General features: G+C 55.2%; 1 protein-coding gene across 7 annotated transcripts; it reads right to left on the bottom strand.

Annotated features, from left to right (window-relative positions):
- Nucleotides 1-961: 961 nt before the first annotated feature.
- On the bottom strand, nucleotides 962-26,305 carry DDR1 (discoidin domain receptor tyrosine kinase 1). 7 transcript variants are annotated; one of them, XM_079932748.1, is made up of 19 exons: nucleotides 18,687-18,770; nucleotides 15,250-15,418; nucleotides 12,366-12,498; nucleotides 12,173-12,275; nucleotides 11,744-11,972; nucleotides 10,275-10,422; nucleotides 9,906-10,014; nucleotides 9,233-9,419; nucleotides 8,876-9,122; nucleotides 8,232-8,327; nucleotides 7,963-8,114; nucleotides 6,911-7,076; nucleotides 6,103-6,213; nucleotides 4,792-5,036; nucleotides 4,494-4,621; nucleotides 4,064-4,279; nucleotides 3,364-3,598; nucleotides 2,643-2,792; nucleotides 962-2,530 (listed from the first exon to the last, which is right to left on the bottom strand). In XM_079932748.1, the coding sequence occupies exons 3-19, from the start codon at nucleotides 12,454-12,456 to the stop codon at nucleotides 2,390-2,392; spliced, it is 2,754 nt and encodes a 917-aa protein (XP_079788874.1). In that variant the 5' UTR covers nucleotides 12,457-12,498; nucleotides 15,250-15,418; nucleotides 18,687-18,770; the 3' UTR covers nucleotides 962-2,389. The 7 variants fall into 7 exon arrangements, with proteins under 7 accessions (XP_079788874.1, XP_079788875.1, XP_079788877.1 ...); XM_079932749.1 differs by lacking the exon at nucleotides 18,687-18,770 and adding an exon at nucleotides 15,972-15,993; XM_079932751.1 differs by lacking the exons at nucleotides 15,250-15,418; nucleotides 18,687-18,770 and adding an exon at nucleotides 26,056-26,124.
- Nucleotides 26,306-26,681: the final 376 nt, after the last annotated feature.

The raw sequence follows: 26,681 nt of genomic DNA, 5'->3' as shown, positions 1-26,681 counted from the left end.
CTGGGAGACTACTGCAGTGGTCCAAGCAAGATGGAGGTGGCGTGTGCTCCGATGGGGATGGAGACAGAAATGATGAATTTAAGGGAAATATGGAATCAAAGGCAACAGAGCTTCTTGATAGACTGGACTTCGGAGGTGAGCGTAAGGGAGAAGGGGTGTCAACGATGATGCCCAGGTTTCTGGCTTGCGCAGCTGAGCTGCCATTCAGTGAGTCAGAGAACCATGGAGTAGCAGGTTTGAACATGCTGAGACTGAAATTCAAATGAACCCTAGGTGGTTGTGGAGGTCTAGAGCTTAAGAGTTCTAAGCTCAGAAATTTGGGAGTTCTCGGCTCACTGCCATGGCTTCTTTTGCTCACCATTGTGGGTTCTGGCCTCTAAATTATTGTCAGTGCTTGTCTTAAATTGTGGGTCACAGTGGTCTGACCTGTGTAGGTTCCAGCAGGACTCAGACCTGTGACCTGGAACCCCAAGGGCCTATCAATACAACCGAAGATTAAATTATCTTTATTGCCATCCTCATTACCCAGTTGGCTCATTTTGTAAATGTCATCAACTGAGACCCCAGGGTCTTTATTTCACATGAACTGCCATCAGTATGGGTCTGCCTTTTCCCATACTTGCAACTGATTTTTTTTTTTTTTCATTACAACCAAATTTGAACTCTGTTAAATGTTTTCCTGGCAGCTGTGGCTCATCCTTCCAAGCCTCTGAGATAATTTAGGGTCTTGGCTTGGCTCTCAAACAATTCAAACCTATTGGTTATTTGAACACTTGATCAGTCTAATACAGGGATTCTCCTCCTGGGACTTCCAGACCCTGGGGTGCAGACAGCGGGAGAGGGTTTCCTAGAATTTGGGCAAGAAGAGAATTACATCTCTATTTTTATTAACTTCTAACTGAAATTTAGCGTTTCCTCCAAGTATGAGTATGAGCAAAACCCCCAGGATATTAGCAGTACCTGTGACTTGTCACTAACAGACACCACAGCTACTCTCACATCCCACTACAGCTGTAGAAATCTCAGAATATCATTTATGCTCATTACTTTCTGAAAATATCAATAATTATTACACCTGCTACTAGGTCTTATTATTAAATATATTTAAAAGAAGCACATGTTACTATATCATTTTTTTAACATTTTGGTAAATGCTTTGATTTCCTGTTACACATGTGTAATCATAATTGTATATTATATACATATATGAAATATTTTTAAACGGGTTTTAAAACATAATTCTGAGGAGGAATCAGTAGACCTCTCCACACTGCCAAAGGGGTCCATGGGTCAGACAAGGTTAGGACCGCTGGCCTAATCCACCTCCTTCCAGGTCTCCTGCAGAGCTCCATATTCATGTGGGACCTTAGGTCCCACAGGCGAGGGCCTGGCTTATGCAGAAACAGAACGCTATGCTGGGAAAAACACATGTTAGGAAATGGAATGGGAAGAAGAGGGAAAAAGAGGGGAAGGAAGGAAATGGGTTTGGGGGGGGCAGGAGGCAGATTTCACCAAAACCCCAAGAAACCCACTCATAGCTGTGGAAAACTCAACCTTTATTATTACCTGCCTAGTGCAGGGGATTAAAATAGCATTGAGCTAGATCCATATATTAGTGTAAAAATCTGTGTCTCTCCCCCCCAAAAAATGTACAAACCCCAAGTGATTATAGAAAAACCAATGTGGCAGCTACCATAGAGATGTCCAACCCCAGGGCCATGGGCCATTGCTCTCTTTCCCCCCTAACCCCAATACTTATTCCACAGAAACATACAGGCTTAGAGAAGTTCTACCTACAACAGGGCAGATGGGAAGTGGGTAGGCTGGCAGGGGTAGGGATCACCCCCAAGTCCAGTGTTTCATAGGATGGAGGAGGGAGGCCAAAGCTGAGGGCAATCCCAGGAGGAGGCACAAGGGAACCCCTTTCTCCCTTTCTTGTCCTCCTCACTCCCCAGATTCTCAGCCAGTGGGGTCCAGTGTGTGACGGAGAGAGAGAGAGGCTGGGGGCAACAGCCTTCTCTCCAGGCACCAGTGTTGTCCAGGGAGGCCCAGGTGCTCCAATGGGCCAGGTCCAGTGTCTGCCCTATATTTTCTCCCACCTCCCCCAAGAGATGGCTAGAGGAGGTCAGAGAGGATCCCATCCACAGGGCCAGCTGGGTGGGTGGCAGGGGCTTTTAAGAGGAGCAGGAAGGGGGCATGAGAGCGTATCTGGGGAAGGGAGGGCGTCAGCTCCCTGGCAGGCCCAGCCCACCTTCAGCCACACTGCCTCTCTCAGAGGTGAAGGGCGGTCAGGAGGGGGAATGGAGTGGGGTGCGCTTAGCTCCTCTTGTTTAGTGCCGCTGGCCTCCCCTGAATCCTCCCTGAGGGAGGGGCGGCTGGGTGTTGTGATTCACACTGTGTTGAGCGCATCTTCTGCCAGGAACCGATGCAGTTGGGAAAAGGGTGGTCGCTGCTCAGGCTCCCGGCTCCAGCACCGAAGCATCAGCTCATACAGGCCCAGTGGGCAGGCTGGGGGCCGGGACAGGTACACCTGCATTGTGGCAGCGTGGATGAAAGGCAGGCAAATGTTCTTTAGTCCCCAAGATGACAGGCTCTGGCCCTCCTGGGCCCCCAGACCCATCTTCCCTCCCCTCTGCTCTGACCTGCCGGCCCTGGTCCCGGAAGAACTCCCCCGCGTTCTCGATGACTTGCTCATCGGTGAGCTGCCCAAACGGCTGGGCCCTGCAGAGCATCAGCACCTCCCACAGGGTCACCCCAAAGGCCCACACGTCACTGGCAGTCGTGAACTTCCCCTGGTGCGTGGATAAGGCAACAGAGGCAGAGAAAGGCATCAGTCAACAGAGACCCTCCTCCTCTCCCCACTGGGACCCCACATCCACTCAGCATCATCCTCACACCCACCTGACTCCCTCCCAACCCCCGGCGGTCCACCCTCCTTAGCTGGCCCTCTTTCCCACTAAGCCTGCTCCTCTCCTCTGGCTCTGCCTTCTTTCTTGTGCTCTAGTCCTCTCCTCACCTCTTCCCGATTCTACCCATCCTTCCCCCCATTTTCTGGTCCTGACTCTCCCAACTCAACGCCTTCTATCTCTAGCCTCCTTATCTCTCTTTCTCTCTGCTACCCTGACTCCATCTCTCACACTCGCCCTTGGCTCCTGGACCCTTTCCAATCACACCATAACTCTCTGCTTTCTCCAGTCCCTTGAGCCAGAAGGAACCTTATAGAGCACTGGTCCAAACCCTCATTTCAGAGATGAGAACTGCAGTCCAGGGAAGGCAAGTGACTGAACAAGATCCCAGAGCTTAAGTGGCAGTCAGTGCTCCCCTAACCGCCCCTCCCTTCCCGCCTCTCTCAGGGCCTCTCACCATGAGGATGCACTCCCAGGCCATCCACCGGATGGGCAGCACCGCCCGGCCCTGCACACGGTAATAGTCCCCGGCGTAGAGGTTCCGGCTCATGCCAAAGTCGGCGATTTTGATGGTGAAATTCTCCCCAACCAGGCAGTTCCTTGTGGCCAAGTCCCGATGCACAAAGTTGAGTGTGGCCAGATAGCGCATGCCCGAGGCAATCTGGGCCGCCACATGCAGCAGCATCGGGTAGCTGAGTGTAGAAGCCGACACCCGCGGGTCATAGGGGCAGCCCTAGGCTCGCCCCCACCTCACAGATTCCTGGGAGATGAAGGAGAGCCCTCTTCCCAGGACTGGGTTACCCTCCTCCTGGTGCACAGATGGAAAGCCCTGGTGGAGGCCAGCGGGTAGATGCCCACTCAACCTTTCTTTAGCTCATCCGACCCCAGGAAGCTACCGCTTTTGTTATGCTCCACAATCTGGACTCAGGGACAGTGAGGGCGAGAGAGCACAGGGAAGTTCCTGACAGGGTCCAAGTCCCTTCACCACCCTCATTGTCGTAATCTCCAGCCTTTCTTCCCCTCAAGTTCTAGATGAACATGGCCACATGTGTCTCATGCCAGGCCCCCTCCCGGAACCTCTACCTGCCTGCCCACCCCACGTTCCCCCTTTCCCTCTAAGCTGGAGTGAGGGGAACGGAGGAGACCCCCTTGTGTACCTGATGGTGGGCCCCTGGGCCGCCTCCCCATCTCTGTCCTCCTCCACCGCCTTGTCCTCTAGCTGGTGGGCACTGAGGAACTGGTTGAGGTCGCCATTCTCCATGTAATCAGTTATCATGCAGAGGGGGTCGTCCTGCACACACACGCCCAGGAGCCGGATGATGTTTGGGTCCTTTAGCCTCGACATGATCTTCACCTCCTTCAGGAAATCATTCCTGGAGAAGCAGGGAGAAGGTGGTGGGATGCCGAGGGGCTGACCTGCAGCTTCCCTCCAGCTCCCACAAACCAGTGCCCCACTCCCCGACCTCTACTCACTAGTCCCCAGACACTCCCCCACTGTTGGTCTCCACCATGTTTCTCTCTAGATCGCTCCCCTCTCTTCATGGCCTCCCCCCCTCCCTTCTTCCAGATGCCATCCCTGGTCCTCACCTGGCATTCTTGGTGGCATCTGGCCGTAGGATCTTGACAGCTACAAGTAAAGGGTGTTCCTTGCGCACACTAAGGGGGAAATCAAGACTGACCAGATCTTGAGGGTCCTCTACCTCACACAGGTGCACCTGGAGAAAGAAGGTGATTTGGTAGGGGGTCACAAGGTTCACCAGGGAGACACGGTCAATTGGGACAACACAGATGATGGTTTCCCAGCCAAAGGGGATATCTGGGCATGGCATGAAGAGAGGCAGAGAGAGGCAGACACTGCTGATGGCTGGGCAGGAATCCTTCTTACCTCCCCAAACTGGCCCTCGCCAAGCTTCTCCTTGAAGCGGAGCCTCGACCGAGGGAAATCCACTCTGGGGGGCCCATCCCCAGCTGCCCCTGGGGGCAGCGCAGGCACAGCATAGGTGTTGCCTCCAGTGACACCCTGCAGGGTGACAATGTCAGCCTCGGCATAATGGGGGACGCTGTTCTGGGGAGGTGGGGGCAGAAGCGGGGCACCCGGCTTCTCCGGCTCCATGTAGTCCCCACTGCAGGCTACAGGATGAGGGAAAAGAAGACAGGACGAGCATCAGGAACAGCCCCCGAGAGCCACGGTTCTCCACACCCCCGTCTCCCAGAGGCGCCCCGTCTCGCAGGTGGGTGAGAGACTGGGTCTACCCTCCTCTCCTTGGCATTCCACCCGCCAGCCTCAAAACAGAGAAGGCGCCGGCGTGGGATAAGAGCTAGCTGCTACAGAGCTTTCGAGGCAGTGGAGATGGCTGAGCAAAGAATGTCATAAAGTCTTGACCTCTAGGGATCCCAGCACAGTCCAAGACCATGAAAGAAGTCTTGGCTGCAAGTGGAATTCCTCTACCCACCATTGGAAGAAGGATGGTCCCAGCCATCCGGTCACCCTCCAATTTCCAAACCCATGACCCACTCACCGCCAGCCACTGCCATTCACGTAGCCGTTCTACCGGTTGCTTTCATCCTTTCATCCTCCCTGCCATGGTTACCCAAGCCCTCCCTGACCCAACATACCAAGCTCAAAGACAAGCAGAGACAGGGGCACACAGAGGGAGAGGAAAACAATTCCTCACAGCCCGCGCAACATGGAGTCTACAGACAGAGGAGAGGAAGCAGAGCTGTCCCCCCTTGGCCCTGGGGAAGGGGTGACGAGAAGAAGGTAACACAGAAGGGAAGAGCAGACAGGAAGGGCGGGGGCGTGAGCAGAGAGAGGACATGTGGGGGGAGAGGGCAAGCACTGGGGGAGAGGCCCTCCTTGCAGCTCTAGAGAGAGGGGAGAGTGAAGGAAGGAGCCTGGAGCCACCATAGCAACCTCCTCTCCGGCTCTGGAGAGCTCAAGAGATGGGGTGGAACAGGAGGAGGGGAACAGAGCTGAGAACCAGGGAGCTTTCTACTCCTCAGCTCAAGGGCGAGGCCTTAAAAAGGAGCCAGCAGCAGCAGAGGAGAGCTAAGGGCACAAGAGCTTCCTCCTTGGGAGCTCAGGAGAGCAGAAGAGGCCACAGTGGGGAGAGGAGGGAGTGCAAGGTGTGAGGACTTTTCCCTGCCCCATAGAGGTACGGGGAGCCTGGCGGAGACTAGGGGCAGAGGGGCTTACCCTGGGTGTTGGTGGGTTTGGCCCAGGCGGGTGTGGGGGGGCCCGGGCCTCGAGGGGGGCGGGCGTAAGTGGCCAGAAGGAGACGGTAGGCTGGATTGGAGAGCAGCAACGCTGTCGGGAGAAGGAGGGGGGGAAACACGGGGAAGGGATGAGACTCAAGGCTAGACAGACAGGGAGACACAGAATAGGGCAAGACTAGGGCTGATGAGAACGAACGTACTAAGAGACAGAAATGGAATAAAACAAGCATCTGGAGAGTGCTGGATAACTGGATGGATAGGTGATAGATGGACGAACAGATGATGGATGGATGATGAATGATTGGATGGATGGATAGTGAATGCATGGATAGATGAGGGATGGACAAACAGATGATGGATGGACGATGGATGGATGAATGGACGTATGAATTTATATGGATGGATGAACAAACAGATGGATGAATGATGAATGGATACATAAATATAGGTAGATGGATGGAATGAACATGGTGAGTCTAGGAGAGAGGGGAGGAGCCAGAAAGACACAATGAGAGGGCACAACAGAGATGAGAAAGGGAAGTGTGTGGGACACAGAAACAAGATGAGAGCACTGGGGACTGTGCGTAATGCATGGAAAATTCCTGAGGGAGATTATATGGTAAGGACATGGAGTAATATAGAAGGCTGTGACCAGGGACACAGAAATAAGAAAATGAGTTGAAACTGGGGAAGACAGTAAAAGAAAGGAATGGTAAACGAGAGGAAAAAGGATACACTGAGAAGACAGGCAGAGGACGGAGGTGGGACTGGAACAAGGAAGGTCTTACCAGAGCCGTTGGGGACACTGGGAGCAGAGTGGGGCGGATTCCCACGAGGCCGGGGCTCCTGGTAAGGGGGTGGTTCTCGAGGGCCTGGGCGGTTGTTGATGAGGATGGTGTCCCCAGGGACAGAGAGGTGAACCGTCAGCTCCTCTTCTAACACCCGACGCTCGGCCTTGTCATGGGGAACGGGAAATATTAAGTGCAGCTACCGCTCGGCGCACACTTCCCAGCTCTTGGTTAAATCCTACACCCGTGTTCCCTCCTTCAGTCCTCACAAAGTCCTGTAGTCGTATGTACTACTAACTCATCTTTCAGGTAAAGAAAGACTCAAGGGCATTTAAGTGGGTTCCCTGATGTCCCACAATGGGATTCCAACCCAAATCCTACCAGTTCATAACTATTAACTGTAACGTGTATCCCCACCACTGGACTCTGGCCTGGAAGACAAGGGCTTAGGGTGTGCCGCACTTCTTCCAGTCGCTCCTCTAGCTCCACTCGCCACCTTCTCCCGCTGGGCTTCTGCCCCAATAGGTCGATCAATGTGAACTGCGTCAACGGGCTGGGTCTGGCTTGGCCAGATAGGAGCCCCAGCAGGAGTTTGGAGGGCAGACAGGAAGTGAGGTCAGGGTGTTTATTCTCCCAGCCCCTCCCCAAGGGATGGACCCAGGTGAGCTGCATCCTGGAACCAAAGTCCATTGCCCCTCTCAGGCGCCCTCTCCACACACTCCTCCTAGACTCCTCCCGCCTTCCAGTAACTGCCTCCTTCTCTCACCCCACAGACCCAGGGATGGTAGCCGCTCTGCAGTGACCAGGCCTGGGGAACTGCACTGCTTCTCGTGATGTACGTACACCCTGCCCACATCTTTCTACGTGGTCTCCTTACTAAGCCTCCCTCAAATTATTCTCATCCGACTGTGCTCTATGGTCCCTGCTGGATCCTAACTAAGGCAGGAGTCCCAACACACACTGGCCTCACTCTCCACGCCCACATCCTGCCCATCCCTCCCCAGGCTGCCCCACCCCCAGTAGCCCAAGGGTCCCCACGCCACTCTGCCCACCTTGCTGAGGAGCTTGCGCCAGTGCAGGCGCCACAGCATGAGAGCGATGATGAGCAGCAGCAGGAGGATGATGGCCACCAGGCAGCCAATGAGGATGGCGGTCGGGCTCCCCTCGGCCTTGGCCACAGGCTGCTGGCCCCTGGGCTCCAGCTCTGGTGGAGGCAGAAGGGTCAGGACCACGGGTGGCTTCCCACCTAGGCTGAGGGGGCCCAGGGAGGACTGGTGACACAGGACCCACATACCCTGGCGGGGGCCCCAGGTCAGCTCACCCAAGCTGCTGAAGTTGGTGGGAGGTGGGCCGGGTGGCCACCAGGGGGCTGGTGCGAAGGTGCCCCCCAAAGCCAGGGAGGAGTCATTCACAACATCTGGGGAGAAGGAAGAAAAAAGGGGAGGTCAGATAGGGAGGAGGCAACGAAAGGGAGGCACACATGCATGAGACCGAGGGAATTCTATTATTGGGTGGGGAGTAAAAGCAGGGCTGATACTCAGTATATGTACCAACCAACCAGGATAGGCGGTGGGACAGGATCCTGGAGGGTCCTGGACGGTTGTGGCGGTGCTGGATGTTAATCTTTTAGTTGCTGGATTGTGGGGAGAAGCGGGACTCCTGAGGAGAGCCCGGGGTGCGGGGGGATCCTGGCTGTCAGGAGGCTTAGAGAAGAGGCTATTTCTCAACCAGCACAGAATATTTCAATATTTTAACAACCACAGTCATACTGCTCAACATCAGTCGTGAGTGAGGGGCTCATAAACGAAAGACTGAGACAGGCAGGGCGAAAGGGGGAGGGAAGTGTTCAAATTATTTAGGGCAGCCTTACTTGTAAAGTCTCACTGGTGCTGGGAGTGGTTATTCGAGGGCACTATGGGTTAGTAATCCCAGAGGCTGGGAACTGGGCAGAGACCAGGGGCTTACCAGAGATGAAGGAGATTTCGCTGAAGAGTAACCACGGCCCAGCAAAGAGGAAGCGACACTGCAGAAAGCGGCCCACTCGGCCGCCCAGGGGCACTGACACAGTCCGGGCTCTGGGGTCCCCCAGGCTGCCCCCCAGGGCATGGCGCACGGGCTCCCCCTCCCAGGCCATGGCAGGGCCCCTCTTGAAGCGACACTCCACCCCTCCAGGCAGGCGGGCTCCCAGCGTGTGCATGTTGTTACAGTGGACCTGGGGGAAGGAAGGAAGGACACAAGGTCAAGTCCAGGAGAGCCCGAGCGAGCACCCCAGGGCACTCACCCTGGTCCCAGAGCCCTCCCTGGGAGTTGGCCGCACTTAACCTGCATGGCATTGAAGGTCCTCAGCCGGTCAAACTCAAACTCCATCTCCACGTAGCCGCTGGGGAAGCTGTGATTGCTCCATCCCACATAGTCATAGCCTGGCCAGACCCGCAGCTCCTGGCTCTTCCTAAAGTCATCCAGCCCCACCACGCCATCTGCCAGCTGGCCCAGACCTCCGTACTGCAGCCTGGAGAGGAGGGGAGCCGAGGAAGAAGAGGGTGGAAGAGAAGAAAGTGTCACCTATCTGGGTGCTCTACAACCCCCATCCTCCAGTGGCCTGGCCAGCGTAGCCCAGCAACCCCCACCCCGCCCCAACCTCACACAGCTCTCTCTTACCCCCACCCAGGACTCTCTAGGGCACCTTGAAGTCACATGCTATACAAAGGCACCGCCTCTAAGGGACACCGCTCAACCTACGATGTATTTACTGTGACAATTTGCAACAGATTTAAGTGTCTTAGCAGAGGCAGGCCTTTCTCTAATTCGCACAAAGGGTCACATTAGCTAGTGGTCACCGTGCTATCCCTCAATCCTGGTCCTGTCCCTTGAGCCCCACCTAAGCCATCGCTCTCTGCAGTTCTTCCCTCTCGCTGCCCAGACAACCCCCTCCCCCACCCACTCCATCCACTCTCCCACCCCAGGCTCCATGTCCTGCGGGGCCCGCTTCTTTCACCCGCCAACGGTGTGTGTGGTGTGTCCATCGTAGGTGGAGTCGTTGAGGTGCACAGCCTCAGATAAGTACATCGTCTGCCCCACAGGGGCCATGTAAGACAGGAGTCCATCTGGGGCAGGGGGAGGAGGGGCGTTAGGGGCACGGAGCCTCCATCCCCCACCCCTGCATCAGGCCTGGGCAGGTTTCAGGTCCCTCTCTCGTAACCCCTCCACAGGCCGCTGGCATGGAGGAGGCAATGCTGGCCAGTCCCCTCCTCACTCAGAGTGACAGATTCCCAACAGGACAGAGGATCCTGGATGCCCCTCTCCCCCATTCCCACTCCCCAGTCCCCAGGACAGGAATGAATCCTCAGGGGTCTGAATGACTCACCCTTCCAGAGGCAGCCATAGAGCTCCACCCGTAGACAGACGCTCATGACTCGGTCCGCCCGGGGATAGAAGCGAACCAGTCGGGCCACCATGGGGGGCCCAAGGTCCTTCAGCACCACTCCCCCAGGATCCTCATTACCTAAGATCACCTGTGGGCCAGGATGCAGGGGTGGATGGGGGAGGAAGGCTCCAGATCGGATGTAATTTCCCAGCCACCAGCTGCTCCCTGGCCCAGCCCACAATGGCCACAAAGAGACCCATGAAGGGTGGCACTGAGCACCCAAGGCATGGAGTACAGCCAGGCATTTGTAAGACAAGGGGCTGCAGCAGAGCCCTCTGACACCTCTCTGGGCCTGATGGTCTGTCCTGACCTCTAAGTCTCGCATCCTGTTGTGCCCAGATTCTCTCCAGTCCCTCACGGCTCTGCACCCCTGCTCTGGCTTCCCCTCTTCCTTCACCCATTCCCTCTGTTCACTCAGCAGATGCTGGCTGAGCACCCACTCTGCACCAGCCAGGCACATTCCTGGGGGTGAGCATCAGTCCCTCTCCTGTAGGACAGTCCAGTAGGAGAAACAGCTGTGACAAACAAGAGGCAGCTGGGGGTGGGGAGTCAGAAAAGGCTCTATGAGGAGGTGATACCTTCGGGGAGAACTGAATGGAGGGAGGAGAGCCTGTGGACAGCTCGGGGAGGAGCTTTCCAGGCACAGAGAACAGCAGGTGCAGGTGTCCTGAGGCTGTGGGGTGAGCCCTAGCATGTACCAGGAACAGCAAGAAAACCAGCATGGCCCGGGTGGAGCGAGAATGGGGAGAGGGGTAAGGGATGTGGACAGGAGCCGGCACAGGCTAAGCTTCTGCCCCCACAAAGGACCTCAGCTTTTGTTCTGGCAGCAGGAAAGCCAGCAGAGGGCTGTGAGCCAGGTGTGAGGCATCTGCTTTGCATTTTCTCAGGTACCCTAGATGTAGCCTCCAGGTGGAGATTTGACTTCAGGAGAGAAAGAAGCAAGGAGAACAGTTTGGAGACTACTGCATTCATCTAGCTGGGGATGGTGGGGGCCTGGCCTAGGGGTAGAGGTGGAGGTGGTAAGAAGTGGGCAGATTCAGGAAATATCATGGAGGTGGAACAGACTGGCCTTGCTGATGCTTTGGAAGTAGGAGGTGGGAGAAAAAGAGGAATCAGGGATATCATCTTAGCTTATGGTGGTACCATTTCCTGAGCTGGAGAATGCTGGGGGAGGAGCAGGTCTGGGATGAGAATGGGGCTCAAGTTCAGCTTGAGAAGTTTATGGTAAGTTTGAGTTGACCATAATACATCTAGGTGGAAAGTGGTCAGGTTTGCAACACTAGATGGAGCTCAGGGGAGATGTCTGGGCTAGAGAGGGCGTACACTGCAGAGTCATCAGTGGATAGGTGGTACAGCGGGGGGACAGAGGAGAGCCAGCCTTCCCTGGGCACTGTCGCTGCCAGCCTCACCTCCTGGCCCCAGCGGTCCCTCCAATCCATCCAGCGGTGGCCGTCCCGGGAGTAGCGCAGCCGGTAGCTGGGGGAGAACTCCTTGCCCAGGCCCCCTGCGTGCCGCCCCTGGGTGCCCACCAGCGCCACCAGGTGCAGCCGCCGCAGGTCCACCTGCAGGTACTCCTCCTCCTTGGGAAACACCGGCACCGCAGGGCACCATGCCCCATCTCCATCGCTGCTTTCCAGCCTGGGAGGGCGCAGGAAGTCACAGGGAACATCTGGCCGTAGGTCTGCCTCTGTCTCCAGTATTTAACACCCCCGCCCAGTACTATGGGGGGCTTCATTGGCATCGACCCTCTCAGAAGCCTCTTGGCTTGGGCAGAGTGTCGGAAGGGCAAGTAGAGTCCCCAGGGGTTCCCTCCGGGACAGCCCAGGTGTGCCAGCTACCTGCTGTGGCGAGCCGCAGTGGAGTCTGACCAGGAGCTGGAAGCAGAGATGTCACCATCCGGGATGGTCCGGTCCTGCATGCCCAGGGCATAGCGGCACTTGGCTGGGTGAACACAGGCATACGGAGGGTCAAAGCTCCCAACTCGGTCTCCCAAGCCCCATCCCTCAGGGACCCAAGAGCCAGTCTCCTCACCAGGGTCAAAATGTCCCTTCATGTCAGCATCTCCTGTTGCCACCAAGAGCAGCAGCAGCAGCAGTAGAAATGAGAGGGCCCCTGGCCCCATTGCTCTTGATCCCTTGGGCCTACGGGGGTGGGGGCAACATCTCTGCAGGGGACATAATGAGGGGGGAGGTTAGTTAAAGGGCAGTCAAGGAGACTGGCTCACAGCCAATAATGAAGAGACAGGATGGGCTGCTTTGGGGATAATAGCAGTGAAATGACAACAACAGTCACCGTTTAACAGCATCAGCTATATTTTTAGAATGCTTCCCATGTGCCAGACACCGAGCTAAATTCTGGTCCCCTCCCCACCTAGGAGACCAGAATTCTAAGCGAAGCGGGGGACCCCAGCAACCTTCCAATCTCAGTGTCCTCTGTAGCCCTGCTGGCCCCCGACCCAGCAGCCTCAGCCACACCTGGGAGCTTGGGAGAAATGCAGAATCTCAGGTCCCAACCTAGACCTGCTGAATCAGTCTGCATTTTAACACAATCACCAGGCGACCTGTGCCTATGAAAGCGTGAGATCCCTGCTTTTTTCCTCCCTCACTGGGCCCCTGGCAGCTTGCCCCCTGAAAACCATCCCAACTACAACTCCCTACGAACCCAGGTATCTACCCGCCCCAGCCTTAACCCCAGCCCCAGCCCCAGCCCCAGGAAAATCGATCCTGACCTGTCTTCTTCCCAGCAGAGGTCTGCTCTGAGTTCTCCAGGCCCTGGAATCCTTTGGGATCCCTAGTGCCACCCCTCAAACCCTGATCCTCTCTGCCATCAGGTCCAAAGTATTCCATCCCCTCTCCCTGCTCTGCCTTCCCTCCCTAAGACCTCGACATCCTATCCCCCCAGTTCCCAGTTTCTGAAGGGGGCTGCTTCAGAAGGAAGAGCCCAGCGCTGAGGAAAAGGCTGAGTTGCCTTGGAGATGAGGGCGGATCTAAAGACGGGGAAGCCAGGTCACCCCAGGAGGTAGGAGGAGTGGGGGGATACTCCCCCATCCCTTTGTCCTCCTCCAGCTGCTCCCACAATGCTCTAGGGCAGGAATGTAAGAGGCAGCTGAGACCCCACAGCTCCAAAGCAGCAGCTGAGGGGCCTGACTGAGTTATGGGGGGACCCAGGTATCAAAGGAGAGCTGGAACCGGAAGCATCACGCCTGGTCCCTTGGGGGTCTGGGAGCTGGCACAGGGGAGCAAGCTGCCGGAGCCCCAGGCAGCCGGCCTGGAATTCCTGGGTGCTGCTCTCCACCCCCACCTCTCTCGGGAACAGCAGGGCCCTTGTTCCCCTGGGTAACCTTCATGCCTATCCCAGATGAGTCATCAGAGCCAGACGGAGCAAGCAAGAGGAGCCCGGGGCAGACATACAAAGACAGGCAGAAGATAGAAGGCAGGGGGAGACAGGGCGAGAAACACAAAGCGAGAGGTAAACAGAGCGGGCTTCGCAGCGCAGGGCACAGAGCCAAGCAGAGAAACACAGAGAGACGTCTGGGGCAATCTGTTCGCTGACACCCTGTCACCCCATTTCTCTCCACTGGGTCACAAACACCAAGGACAGGCCCAGAAGACCTACCCCAACCCCACTACAATCAATCAGTCAATCAGGCCCCCCATGTGCCGCCCCAGGGTGCAGCAGGAGGCTGGAAGCCAGGGGCTGGAACACTCTGCCACAAGCCCTTCGCTCTCTTCTCCCAACCCCCAACCCTCACCCCAGACAACACTCACACAGCTCTGTACACATGTGCACGCACACACACACAACTGTCTTACAGACTTTCAGAGACAGACACATGTGACATCCTCATAAATCCATTACACACACAGACTCCCCAGCCAAGGCAAACACGGACGGACACTCAAGCACACATCACCTCCATCCACACCTCGGCATTCTTTCAAGTTCAATCCCATCACTTAGTTAATAGTCACCTTCAGACACCTGTGAACATGAAATGACAAACATGCTCCTACAGAGGACAGTGTGAGACACACACTCAGGTCCTCAGGCACAGGATCCCAAGAGAACTGGGGCCCACCCCTAATAGTCAAGGTGACCAAGCCAGAGGGAAGTCAAGAGAGTGGGGAACAGAAGGAAACTTGGGTGGCTGGAGTGACCAAAAAAAAAGTCATTTCTCTATTTTCCCATATGCTCAGCTTTCATCTCCACTGTACCACTCAATTCTGGACACACTATGTACCCTCAGCAACAGTGAGTCTGAGCACCAGACTCTGGCTGGGGGTAGAGGTGCTGGAAAGGAATGTCCAGCCAGCAGGGGACCTGTAGGGTGAAGGCTGGAGAGAAGGGAGTGGGGGAGGGTCACTGAGGATGGTGCTCCCTGGGCAATGACAGTAACTCCTGGCAGAACTAACTGACCATCCAACCGTGGATGAACGACTGTCACTGACAGGTTATGGTGTCAGGCCCTCTCTCTGCTGGGCTGAGGCCAGGCTGCCCAACTGGGAGCTGGCTGGATGGAGGCTTAACAGTTCGTAGATGCCCGCAGAGACTGGCCAAGTAGGAGGACAGGCCCACTTCTCCAGGAGGCCGGGAGATGATTCAGTAGGACCACATATGAGCACCTGTCTTCCTGGGGTTCAGTTCCTCCATACTGGGTAAAGGGGGTCCTTCCTCAAGGCTGGAACACACTTTCTCAGAGGTCAGGGGGTTCCCCACCCCCCATTTTTAGACAGTAAACCAGAGCACTGTGGAGGCGGGCAGGGACAGACTTAGCGGCGCTGGACAACTAAGTCCAGTCCGGGAACATCTTGCCTCCCGGCCAGGCCCTCATCCTTCGGCCACCGCGCGTCCCCGGAGCCCCAGGCCGCCGCCCCCGACCCTCCGTCCGCAGGGGTCCTCCCGCCGCTCTTCTGACCTCTCATCGCTCTTCACGGCAGACCCCGGCGTCCGACCCCGAAGCGGGGCCTCCTTGGTGGCGGCGGGGCGCGGGGAGGGAGAGGCGGAGGGAGCCAAGAGCCGGGAGCGGGAGGCGCCGGCGGGGCTCGGGTGTCGGGAGGCGGCTCCCGAGAGCAGCTGTCGGGGGCCTGTTCCGGGGAGAGGAGCCAGGGCTGGGGCGGCTCGGACCCAGGCGCCGCCTCCCCCTCCCTGCTCCCCCCTCCGCCCGCTCGCCGGGCGCTCGGGCCGCTGCCCTCCCTTCCCCCTCCCGGGCTGAACCGGCCCCGCCGCTCCCACGCCCGGCGCCGCCCTCCCGGCCCCGCGCTCCTCTCTGCCCCGCCACCCCGCATTCCCCCGCGCGCCCCGGCCTCCCCCAGGTAACCGTGCCTCAGTCCCCGCCGCGGGCTTGGCGCTGCGTGCCCATCCCCCTCCACCCGCCCACGGCCCACCCCCCCCCCCCAGGATCCCCACAAAGAAGAACGGCCCAAGCAGGGGGCCAGCGGCTAACCGCTCAGGGCCTCCCCCACTCCCAGGCCCCACGAGGGGATGGCCCGCCTCCCTACTCCCCCTTTTCTGGGCTCAGTTCCTGGAGAGGGAGGTGAAGGGGAGCAGCCCCAGGGCACAGGGAAGGAGCACGTTCCCACAGGCCCGGCGCCCGGTCCGGCAGCAGGAGTTTGAATGGGGGAAGGGAGCAGGGCTCACCTGTCCAACCCGGCCTCCTAGACCTACTCTCTTCACACCGCCAACCTTGCTTCTCTCTGGCACCCTCTGAGCCTCTGGTCCTCTACACCCCAACCCAGCCGTAGGAACAGACCCCTCTCTCTACGTCCACCTCCAGTTCCTCCCCATAATTCCACAAGGCCCTCCCCAGTCCTCTCAAGGACCCTGGGGTCCAGACTCCGAGGTCCTGGTTCCCCTGGGCTCCCTGCTCAAAGCCCGGGAGTTCTCTTCAGGGCAGCCAGCTCTGCCCTAGTGGGGTCGGAGGTTCTGACCGCTGGCAAAGATAAGCCCGGACAAGGTGAGTGGTGGGGATGAGGAGGAGGAGAGGGGGGCAAAGAGAAAATCACGCACAGACAAAAAGTAACAGTACACGAGACCCAGAGAAGTTGGGTGCAGAGAGACTAGGTACAAACCCAATGTGAGAGAAAGAGAGCGGGAGAGCTGCTGGCTGAGGTGGGCAGGACAGAAGGGCTGTGGTGGGAACTGTGCCACCCCGCTCAGCGCTACCTGGGGCCCCACCACCTCTCTCCACACCCCACACCTACCAATCACCTGCAGGGTAAGGTCTCACGCCACTGCAGATCTCTGCCCCATTGCACCTCACAGTAGATAGATATAAACTCACCCTACGTGCAGTCCCAGACAACAGTCCCAAGAAAGAAACACGAAGTCCCAGACAAGTACACAAAAGCACTGCCAGGAAGAGGCTGGCCCTTAGGAGAGGCCAAGGCACATATGGGCACGTACTCCAACTCACGGGTCAACACACAAATCCTAGGGCGCCCCAACTGCTAAGGGACTCACTAACAGACAGCCCCATGGCCACCCTGAGAATTGCCTCTTCCCACCGTCCCCTCCCACCAAATCCCCAGGGTTCCCCCGGTGCACCTACCCCTCCGGAGAGGGCAGCTGGGGAAGCTGGGCCCGGAGAGGCTGGGTCGGGGGTGGAGCCAGGCCGGGGGTGGGGCCAAGGTTTCCCAAGTAACCTCACCTGGGCGGACTCTCAGCCCCTCCTTCCAGGGGCCGTGCTCCCGGGAAGCCCCGGGCAGGCGGCCCGGCTGAGCTGCAGCCAGACCCCTCAGGGAAGGAGGAACAGCCCCTCACACCCCAGTGGGACATTCCACAGCCCAGGCCCACGCTGACCCCGGCCAGGTGGCATGGCGGTGCCAGACAGAGGGGTCGACTGCGGAGAGTATAAGAAACCATAGACTCCTGAAACCCTTGCTCCCTCTTCTCCCCCAGGAGAAATTCCTAGTCGGTGATGCCCACCTCAACCCAGCCCAGAGCTGGAGGAGTGGGAGGGATGCAGGGCTGGGGCCCTGTGGAGTCAAGTGACAGCGGAAAGGGGGCTGGAGCCGGCTGGAATGCCAGGCTCTGAGCCGAGACTCTCAGGGGCCAGAGAGGGAAATCCCAGCCACTCAGGGGCCCCCAGAGTAGTACCAAAGACCTAGTGTATCCAGCCACCCATCCGTGGTCCCCAGAGCCCATCCCACATCTCCTGAATCACTCACAGCTCCAGAGGCCCCCATGTCCTCCTGAGCCCCCAAAGGACCCTCTACCCCTCCCCCATCCGTGTCTTCCAATTCAGGGCTTCCCTCCCCTTCAAGCCAATGGCCTTCTGCTGCCCAGGAAAGAGGAGGAGGAACAGCTGAAAAAATGTGAGGAGAGGCATGTAGAAGAGAGCAGCATCTAGCCTGCAGACTACTGGGCCACTACAGGGAAGCCCAGCAGGACCAGTGAGAGAGAGGATGGGCCAGATGGGTCCCCCACACAAGCTGCTGTCCCCTTCCTGGGAGATGCAGCTGCCTCTGAGTCAGCAGCTGGGGAGAGTGAGAATCCACTGGGGGGTGGGGGGCAGAGTGAGGGGGTGGACAAGGCCCCGGGTGTGAGTTGGGCCTTGATACCACCAAGTCCACATGGGAAACTGAGGCCCAGGAGCAGGAGGAGGAAGAGATGATACAGCACAGGGAGGAAGACGAGGCAGAGCTCAGCTGTGGGCAGCCTGGGGGATGGAAAGAGATGGGGCCATGGTGATGGAACTCAGAGAGGCAGGAGATAAACTGAGGCTGAGGCAGAGGGGTACTGGGGATCAGACAGAGGAAAGGGATGAGAGGGCACACGGCAAAAGGTGGGAAGTGTGGAGTTTGGGGAAAAGGGCTGGGTGAGCAAGTGAACTGGAGTGGAGACGATGGGGAAAGGGTGGGGGGACACTCAGAGAGGAGGGCAGGAAAGAGAAGGGCCTCAAGGGGATGCCAAACAAGGACAAAGGGGAGAAGAAGCGGTTGGAATGAAACCCAGAGATGGGAGAAGAGGAAGACGGAGGCACGGGGATTGAAACGAAGGGACTGGGGAGAAGAGAAGAGTTAGGGCTGAGAAGGGGAGGGACAGACCAGGGGAGACAGAGGCCCCAACTCCAGAGATTGAAGCAAACCTGCTTCTGAAGGCAGGACACAGAGGCCCCAGACCTCTTGGTTGGTTACTTGGATACATCCTAGTCCTCGGCCCATCTGCCACACCACGGCCCCCAACTCTATTCCCCATCCTTTCCCTCCTCCCCACCCCTCTGGCTCAGGTACACTCCCCTCCTCCCACCACACCTCCAGCCTGGACCGCCCGGTCCCTCCCCAAGAGGGGAGGGCCCAACTCCACTCCCCACTCCTGCCCTCCCTGTTCCCGCTCTCGCTTTCTCCCTCTCACCTCCAGCTCAGGGTTATCCTGGGACCCAGTCCCCCCAGTCTCAGGCCTTTAGGGTTCCGGCTCTGGGGCTGCCAAGGCCGCCTGGCTTTGTCCGCCCATCCGGAGCCCCGGGAGCAGCTGCCCTGGCCAGCTGCGGCGGGCTTCGACGTGACCATGGCAACCCAGCCCGCTCCCCTCGCTGAGCCTCCCGGCCCCCGCAGAGAGGGAGGGAGCAGCAAGGCCAGGGAGAAAGGGAGGGGAGGCGGAGGACTGTGAACCGCAGGGAGACCGCAGACAAAGACCCTAGACAAAGGGAGATGAAGGGAAGCAGCGCGGGAGAAAGCAGCAGCGGCTGGCTGTGGCTGAGAGCTTAGGCAGCAGGCATTAGGTCCTGCTGAGGGGGAGAATCCAGGCAAGAGGGACAAACAGACAGGAGGTGGGAGAAGAGATTAACAGTGGTCCTTAAGAGGTCTCCTTCTGCGTCCTTAACAATTCATTTCTTCCGTCAGGGTTTTGCACTCCGGGGAGAACCAGAATACCGGTTTCCTAGTTGGTGAGTGCCCCCCCCCCCCGCAAGTTGTACCAAAGCATAGGAAGTACCCAAGGCCAAAAGGCACCCTCAGTTTTCCAGAACAATCCCAATTCAAACATATTCTGACCTGTCACCTCTGAAGTACAAATATCATTGTCAGACAATGTACTCCAATTCTTGATTTGGAAAATATGCTTCCCAAAGCCAAAGGGGACTGATTAGGCTTGGAGAAGGTAGGGCCAGGAGGGAGCAGTAACGAGGCCTCACAAGAGAGGAAGCAAAGTACCAAAAGATGGCGCTAATAGACCCCCGGGGGTCTGTTGGGATGATAATGTGAGATGGCATACAGGCCCCATTGATGGAAACAACCATCCAAACCCCACTAACATGATCTCCATCTGTGGCTTTCTCATGTGTCACTTGGGTCCCTGAGTTCCATGTCCCAATTCATTCCACAGTTATGAAGGGTTTGTGCAGGGCAGGGTTCTGACAGTAAGAGCTATGAAGGATACATACAGGAACACAACCCACTCTGGGCATTTACAGTCTAGAGGGGGAGCAAGGCATGTATATGTATATGTGTGTATAAATATGTATGTATATATGTATATGTATAAATACACATGTGTATGTGTATATGTGTTTGTATATGTATATAATCAGAGAAGACAGCCTTACCCATACTATAGTCAGAGCTGGAAGAGGCTGTGGGAACCCAGAGGAGGGGCAGGCCAGGTCCTCCTGAGTGGGGGCGAGGCAAGATCAAGGACAGCATCATGGAAGAGTTGGAGCTGGAACTGGGTTTTAAGTCAGACAAAGATTTGCAGAAAGGAAGCAAGGCCATTCCTGGCTAATAGCAGGGAGCCGTAAACATGGTTATGTGAAAACGCAGCTGTGGCTGGAAAACAGAGCCTGTATGTGTTAACCCCAGAGAGGCAGAGTGAGGTGGGGTAATCTCATTAGTAGTTTCATTTATTCTGAAGGTGAGGAGGAAGGGCCTTGGGCCTTTGAGCTGGGAAACGCATGATTAGATGGGTGTTATTTTAAAAGTGGTTTCTGGCAGCAGCACGTTGGATACACAGTGCAGAGCAATGGCTGAGGAGGGAGGAGTTCATTCCCCCTTTATCTCGTCCACATCCGCCCGGGGTTTTCCCCCCCGCCCCCGCCCTCCAACCAGCAAAGCCGTGATGAAATGGTGAGATCCTACAGAAAAGCACATGCTCGGTTCTCTCCCGGTGTTTTCACCTATCATTTGGTTGTTTCCTTGGGGCCTCTGAGGTGGATGGGGCAGGGCTCTTCTTAAAAAGGGAATCAGGGGCTTCCCTGGTGGCGCAGTGGTTGAGAGTCCGCCTGCCGATGCAGGGGACACGGGTTCGTGCCCCGGTCCGGGAAGATCCCATATGCCGCGGAGCGGCTGGGCCCGTGAGCCATGGCCGCTGAGCCTGCGCGTCCGGAGCCTGTGCTCCGCAACGGGAGAGGCCACAACAGTGAGAGGCCCGCGTACCGCAAAAAAAAAAAAAAAAAAAGGGAATCAGGCCCGGAGAGGTTGTAACTTGCCTTAGATTTGTGGCAAGTTACTGCTTTCCACCCAGGACTTCTATCCGCCTCTCTCTTCCGAAAGGGGGCGGGGGCTAGGAGGGAGATCCAGAACGGCTTCCTGAGTGGCTGGACTAGGCAAAGGCCTGAGCCTCGAGTCCTGCCCCCTTGGAAACCGCGCCTTTCTTCAGTCTTTTGTAGGCCCCACGGTCCCTGTAATGAACAGAAAGACCACTGGGGGGCGCTCGCTGCACAGGTGACCAACACTACGATAATTACTGGAGAAAGTGAAAACCTGGAGGGAAGGAGCTTCAAGCCTGGACGTGGAACCGGGGCGGGCAGAGCTCTGGAGAGGCAGCCAGGGAGGGAGAAAAGAGAAAGGCTGAGCGGAAGCTTAGGGTAGCTGCGGGGCTCATTAGTGTGAAATACGCTGACAGTCACATAACAGAAATACTGTTATTTATGGACAGAATCTTAGAATCTTCACTTTCTCTTTTCTATCATTCTTTGCCAAAGCCTGTGGCATTCTCAGCAACCTTTGGCCTCTTCCTGATAAAGGCTGCTGATTACTGAGCCTTGCTAGGTGCCAGGCTCTGCCCTCAGCACTTGCCCAAGTCATCGCATTTGGCCCTCACTGCAGCTCTGGCAGCAGTATTTTGAGATACTTCCACTTTTACAGGGGCAGAAACTGAGGGTCAGAGAAATCAAGTAACTTGCCCACAGACACATACACAGCAATTGGCAGATCTGGAGTTCAAACACAAGTCCTTCTGACTCCAAAGTCAAAGCTGGACTGGAGTGTCTGAGCTATAGTTATTTGTCCAACTCTAGGGATCTGTCATAAATCCTCACCCCTTCCTTTAAAGTCCTTGAAGATCTTGGGACATTGTCCTTAACTCCTCTAACTTCCTTCATCTCCCAAGAATAGTAGTGGTCCAAATTATTCTTGTTTGTACACAATGTACAGAGATTGAACGATGGCTAACAGTTCGCCCAAGGTCACACCAGAAGTCAAGGTCAGTGCTAGGATAGTGTTTCTCAAACTGAGGTTCCATGAATGCTCTGTGAAAGTTATTAAATTCCATGTTTTTGTTTCATTGGTAATTTTTTGGAAAGTATTTTAAGCATGTTCTGGATCCTGTGTAACTGATCTAGGGACCTGCATGTGAGTGCCTGCATTTGTGTTGTGTGTTTACCTACTTGTGGTCAAGTTAGCACTTCTTTAATTGTCTGGCTTGCGTTCGTACCAAGTGAAGTCCAGGGGACACGTACTGACAAAGACTTCTTGATTATTTGAACAGACACAAGTAGGGGGAGAACTGAATCATGCTGGGCACACAGTGGAATACTGTGTCAACTTCAAAAGAGCCAGTTAGGTATTATGTGTTCACGTTGCCAGCACCAACTTCATTTCAGAAAAAACGACACTATTCATCACATCAAATTACTTTTAGTTTAAATTGTCTTTCCACTTTTCTTTGTACTTATTGCAACTTTGTTTTGGGTTATGACTGCTTAAGTACTGAAGCACGAAGAGTTCATAGTTAGCTGTGTTTGCACACATTTGTTATAAAAATAATTTAGGTCAAGTCCATGAGAATTGTATGTCTTCCAAAAGGGTCCATACGTTACTCAAGTTCTAGCCCTCAGTGCAGGGCTAAACTCGACCTGGGCCTTCAGGAGTCTCCAAAGGAAACCTGTAGTGTTGGAATCTCTGTTAAAGTCCAAATCCCCACCCTCCCCCAAAGATCCAGCGCAAGGAAGTTAGAGCTGGGGACCTCGGGGCTGCTGAGACTGAGGGAGGGAAGGAGGGGTCACAAAGTGAAGCGGTCATAGGGCAGCACCTGGGGAAAACTCCAAGAAGAATTTACATGACAGAACCAAAAACTGAGGTGAGAGTGTGTAGAATGTGAAGGTGTGAGAGAGACTGCCGCAGGATTTAAGTAGAAGGAAAGGTGAATTATAAAAGATGATGTTGGGCAGGTTTATCAGTGAGAATGCTTGTGGCTGCAAGTACCAGAAAAGGCTTAAACAAACAAATGAAAAAAAAAACAGAAGGAAAAAAAAAAGTTCTGGGTGAAGAAGTTTCCTGGGAAAGAAAGGTTCTTGGTTAATTTGGTGGCTTTATGATGTCATCAGGGACCAGCTTCTTTCCAACTTTCTGCTCTCCCATCCTCAGTGTGTCAGGACTCAGTCTCATAGACTTTGGTTGGCTGCCTCAGCTGCAGACACCACATCCCACATCCTCCACAGCAATGTACAGAGGTAGAAAGCTTTTCCCAGAAGTACCCCCGCCGACTCCCCACTAACACCCCCCCCATGTCTCACTGGGCCCAGAGCCCCACTCCTAAATCCATCATGGGAAAAGGAATGGAAATGGTGTGGCTGATTTAAAGCAATCATAGTAATATATCTCTTTCGGCCGTGAAGGGACCGTCTTCTCTGAATATATGGGAGGGCAGCACTGAAACAATAAATAAATAAAATTTCAAAAGCTTTGCCAGCAAGGAAGTAGGGATGGCCGTTTTGTGATGCCAAAAGTGTCCTCTACAAAATGCTTTCATGAGATTGGACAGGCTTTCTTGAAGGGACTTGCCTGCCATGCCGAGGGGTTTGGGTCTTATCCAGTAGGTTCTGGAAAGTGTTTTTAAAAATTGAGTCTGGGCATGATTAGATTTGCATAATGCTATAAAGAATTATATGAAGGCAAAGTGGAATTAGAGGCAGAGGTCCCAGTAATAAGGCTATTTTTTATGTGCTTCTAATTCTAAATCATATACATACTAGGAAACCAGAACTGGTAGATGGCTGGTTAACTTATCATGCCCGCTGAATCACAGGGGCAGCAAAGACCGCCCTCTTGGAGATCTTCCACTGTGAACTTCACAGCTCTTCAGCCATGGGTGGAGCTAAGCTGACTACAAACAGCAGACTCTTAATGCCTGCCTAGGACCCAGAACCACCCTGTGTGTGTGTGTGGGGGGGGTGATCAGAGGTCGGGGTGGGAGGGGGCTGATAATGTTTTAATCAAAGGAGGCTCACACAAGTGCTAGATTCTGCCACTGTGCTCCTGAAACAGACCACTGTGTCCCATTTAGGGTGTCAAAAGTGATATTTTCGATAATTTTAAGCATCGTGCTGTAAACTATACTCCCATCTATGACACATCCATGGGTGTGGGACATCTCACGTGTCTCTCACCTAGACTCCAGGGAACCCACTGGCAAGGGCTTCATAATGACCTGCCCCCTGACCCGAGGGCAATAGTGATACAGACAACATGGCCCATGTCATCCTCTGCACTGCCTGAGTCCTTCCATTCATGAAATAAATAGTCTGCCACCACCACACAACCACGTGACCGTCAGCTGAGGCTTGAAGTTCACATCATGTCTCTGGAAAATAGCCTTCAAACTTTGCCTGTCCACTTGCCACTGCCCACAACCAGGGGCCAAATGCAGTGTATTAGTCACCTTCTGGAGGCTTTCCTCCAGCCTCAGCAGGGCTCCCACCTGGAGTGAGGCTTGTGCTTCATGAAAACCCTGGTCTGAGGAGTAGGGGTTGGAGGTGGGAGGTGGAGGAAGAAACTTTTCTGCAGAGATCTATCCTCCCCATCATGGAATCAGCCATTTAATTTATTGAACTGACGTCATAACATGAGTTCCAAAACATTCTACATACAAACAGAGTGAAATTTTTCAAACTGTGAAAGAATCTCTCACTTGATAAAAGAATCACATGAGGGACTTCCCTGGTGGTGCAGTGGTTAAGAACACGGGTTCGAGCCCTGGTCCAGGAAGATCCCACGTGCCACGGAGCAACTAAGCCCGTGCGCCACAACTACTGAGCCTGGGCTCTAGAGCCCATGAGCCACAACTACTGAAGCCCATGTGCCTAGAGGCCATCCTCCGCAACAAAGAGAAGCCACCACAATGAGGACCCCACGCACTGCGATGAAGAGTAGCCCCCGCTCGCCGCAACTAGAGAAAGCCCGTGCACAGCAACGAAGACCCAACACAGCCAAAGATAAATAAATAAATTAATTAATTTTAAAAAGAAAAGAGGGGGCTTCCCTGGTGGCACAGTGGTTAAGACTCCACACTCCCAATGCAGGGGGCCCGGGGTTCAGTCCCTGGTCCGGGAACTAAATTCCCACATGCATGCAGCAACTAAGAGTTCGCATGCCACAAATAAGGAGCTGGCGAGCTGCAACTAAGGCGCCTGCCTACCGCAAGTGAGGAGCCAGTGAGCCACAACTGAGGAGCCCACCTCCTGCAACTAAGACCCAGCGTAACCAAATGGATAAATAAATAAATAAATATTTTTTTAAAAATAGAGACTTGGGGGCTTCCCTGGTGGCACAGTGGTTGAGAGTCCGCCTGCCGATGCAGGGGACGCGGGTTCGTGCCCTGGTCCGCGAAGATCCCACATGCCGCGGAGCGGCTGGGCCCGTGAGCCATGGTCGCTGGGCCTGCGCGTCCGGAGCCTGTGCTCCGCAACGGGAGAGGCCGCAGCAGTGAGAGGCCCGCGTACCGCAAAAAAAAAAAAAAAAAAATAGAGACTTGGGCTTCCCTGGTTGCACAGTGGTTAAGAATCCGCCTGCCAATGTAGGGGACATGGGTTCGAGCCCTGTTCCGGGAAGATCCCACATGCTGCAGAGCAACTGAGCCCGTGTGCCGCAACTACTGAGGCTGAGCTCTAGAGCCTGCAAGCCACAACTACTGAGCCTGCGTGCCACAACTACTGAAGCCTGCACACCTAGAGCCCATGCTCCGCAATAAGAGAAGCCACCGCAGTGAGAAGCCCGCACACCGCAACGAAGAATAGCCCCTACTCACCACAACTAGAGAAAGCCCATGCGTAGCAATGAAGACCCAACGCAGCCAAAAATAAATAAATTTTTAAAAAAGGATTTGAGGGCTTCCCTGGTGGTGCAGTGGTTGAGAGTCCTCCTGCCGATGCAGGGGACGCGGGTTCGTGCCCCGGTCCGGGAAGATCCCACATGCCGCGGAGCGGCTGGGCCCGTGAGCCATGGCCGCTGGGCCTGCGCGTCTGGAGCCTGTGCTCCGCAACGGGAGAGGCCACAACAGTGAGAGGCCCGCGTACCGCAAAAAAAACCAAAAAAATCAAAAAAAGGATTTGAACATTTCACTATACATAAATTATATCTCCATTTTAAAAAAGAAGAAAAAAAATAAAGACTTAACAGAGGCAGGGACTGAAAATTTCTGTCTTCCAAACAATGGAACAATTAGAAAGTAAGCAAATGAAAATGGAAATCTGAAATTCTAATAGTTTAAAATTAAAAAAAAAATTATGTACCTTGTTTTCCTGGACAGGAAGCTGAAATTCTGGGCTGGTATTCAACTCTGGATGACCTTCAAACCAAGCAGGAGCCTCAGCTGGGTATGTCTGGGCTGCACAGCTGGAGGGCAGTGTGCAGTGAGGAAGGCCCAGGACAGGGTGAGAGGCAGGCAAGGGGCCGGGCCTTGCTGTTTGTTCACTGGGGTGTTCTTCACGAGATCCTTTCCTCACCTGGAGCAAGTGGGGCAAGGACACATCTCCTTTAGGTGCCATTTGGGAGTTGAGGAGACTTTTTACCTTCACAGAAAACCCTGAGGAAGGTTGGTTCTGAAGGTTTTCAAGGCCAAATATAAACAGCACCAAGTCTCTGGGTGTGCACTAGTTACCCCCTCCCAGGCACCTGCCGCCCAGGACTTGGGGCTATCTCCGTTCTAAGTGACAGATGATATTTTGATATGGTTTTCACATCATCAAGATACAGGCAAATCCCTTTCTCTCTTTTTTTTTTTAAAATCCCTTTCTCAATCTTAAAATTCCTAAGATGGACCTCCTGACCCTATTTAGTTCTGGAGTTTTCTTCCCTGCTTGTGTATAGAAAGCTCCCTGGGAGTAAGAATTGGAAGTGGGTTGTCTTTACCCACATC

The sequence above is a fragment of the Stenella coeruleoalba genome (genome assembly GCF_951394435.1).
Source record: "Stenella coeruleoalba genome assembly, chromosome: 10".
NCBI lineage: Eukaryota > Metazoa > Chordata > Mammalia > Artiodactyla > Delphinidae > Stenella > Stenella coeruleoalba.
Note: the sequence above shows the minus strand (reverse complement) of the source record. Positions and strands in the feature narration are given on the sequence as shown.

Excerpts from the sequence above, each read along its gene's own strand:
- DDR1 (XM_079932751.1), bottom strand. The coding sequence starts at position 12,456 with ATGGGGCCAGGGGCCCTCTCATTTCTACTGCTGCTGCTGCTGCTCTTG. Across the intron at positions 8,115-8,231 it reads CACCAACTTCAGCAGCTTGG|AGCTGGAGCCCAGGGGCCAG; the intron begins GTGAGCTGACCT and ends TGCCTCCACCAG. Across the intron at positions 4,280-4,493 it reads GATGCCACCAAGAATGCCAG|GAATGATTTCCTGAAGGAGG; the intron begins GTGAGGACCAGG and ends CTGCTTCTCCAG.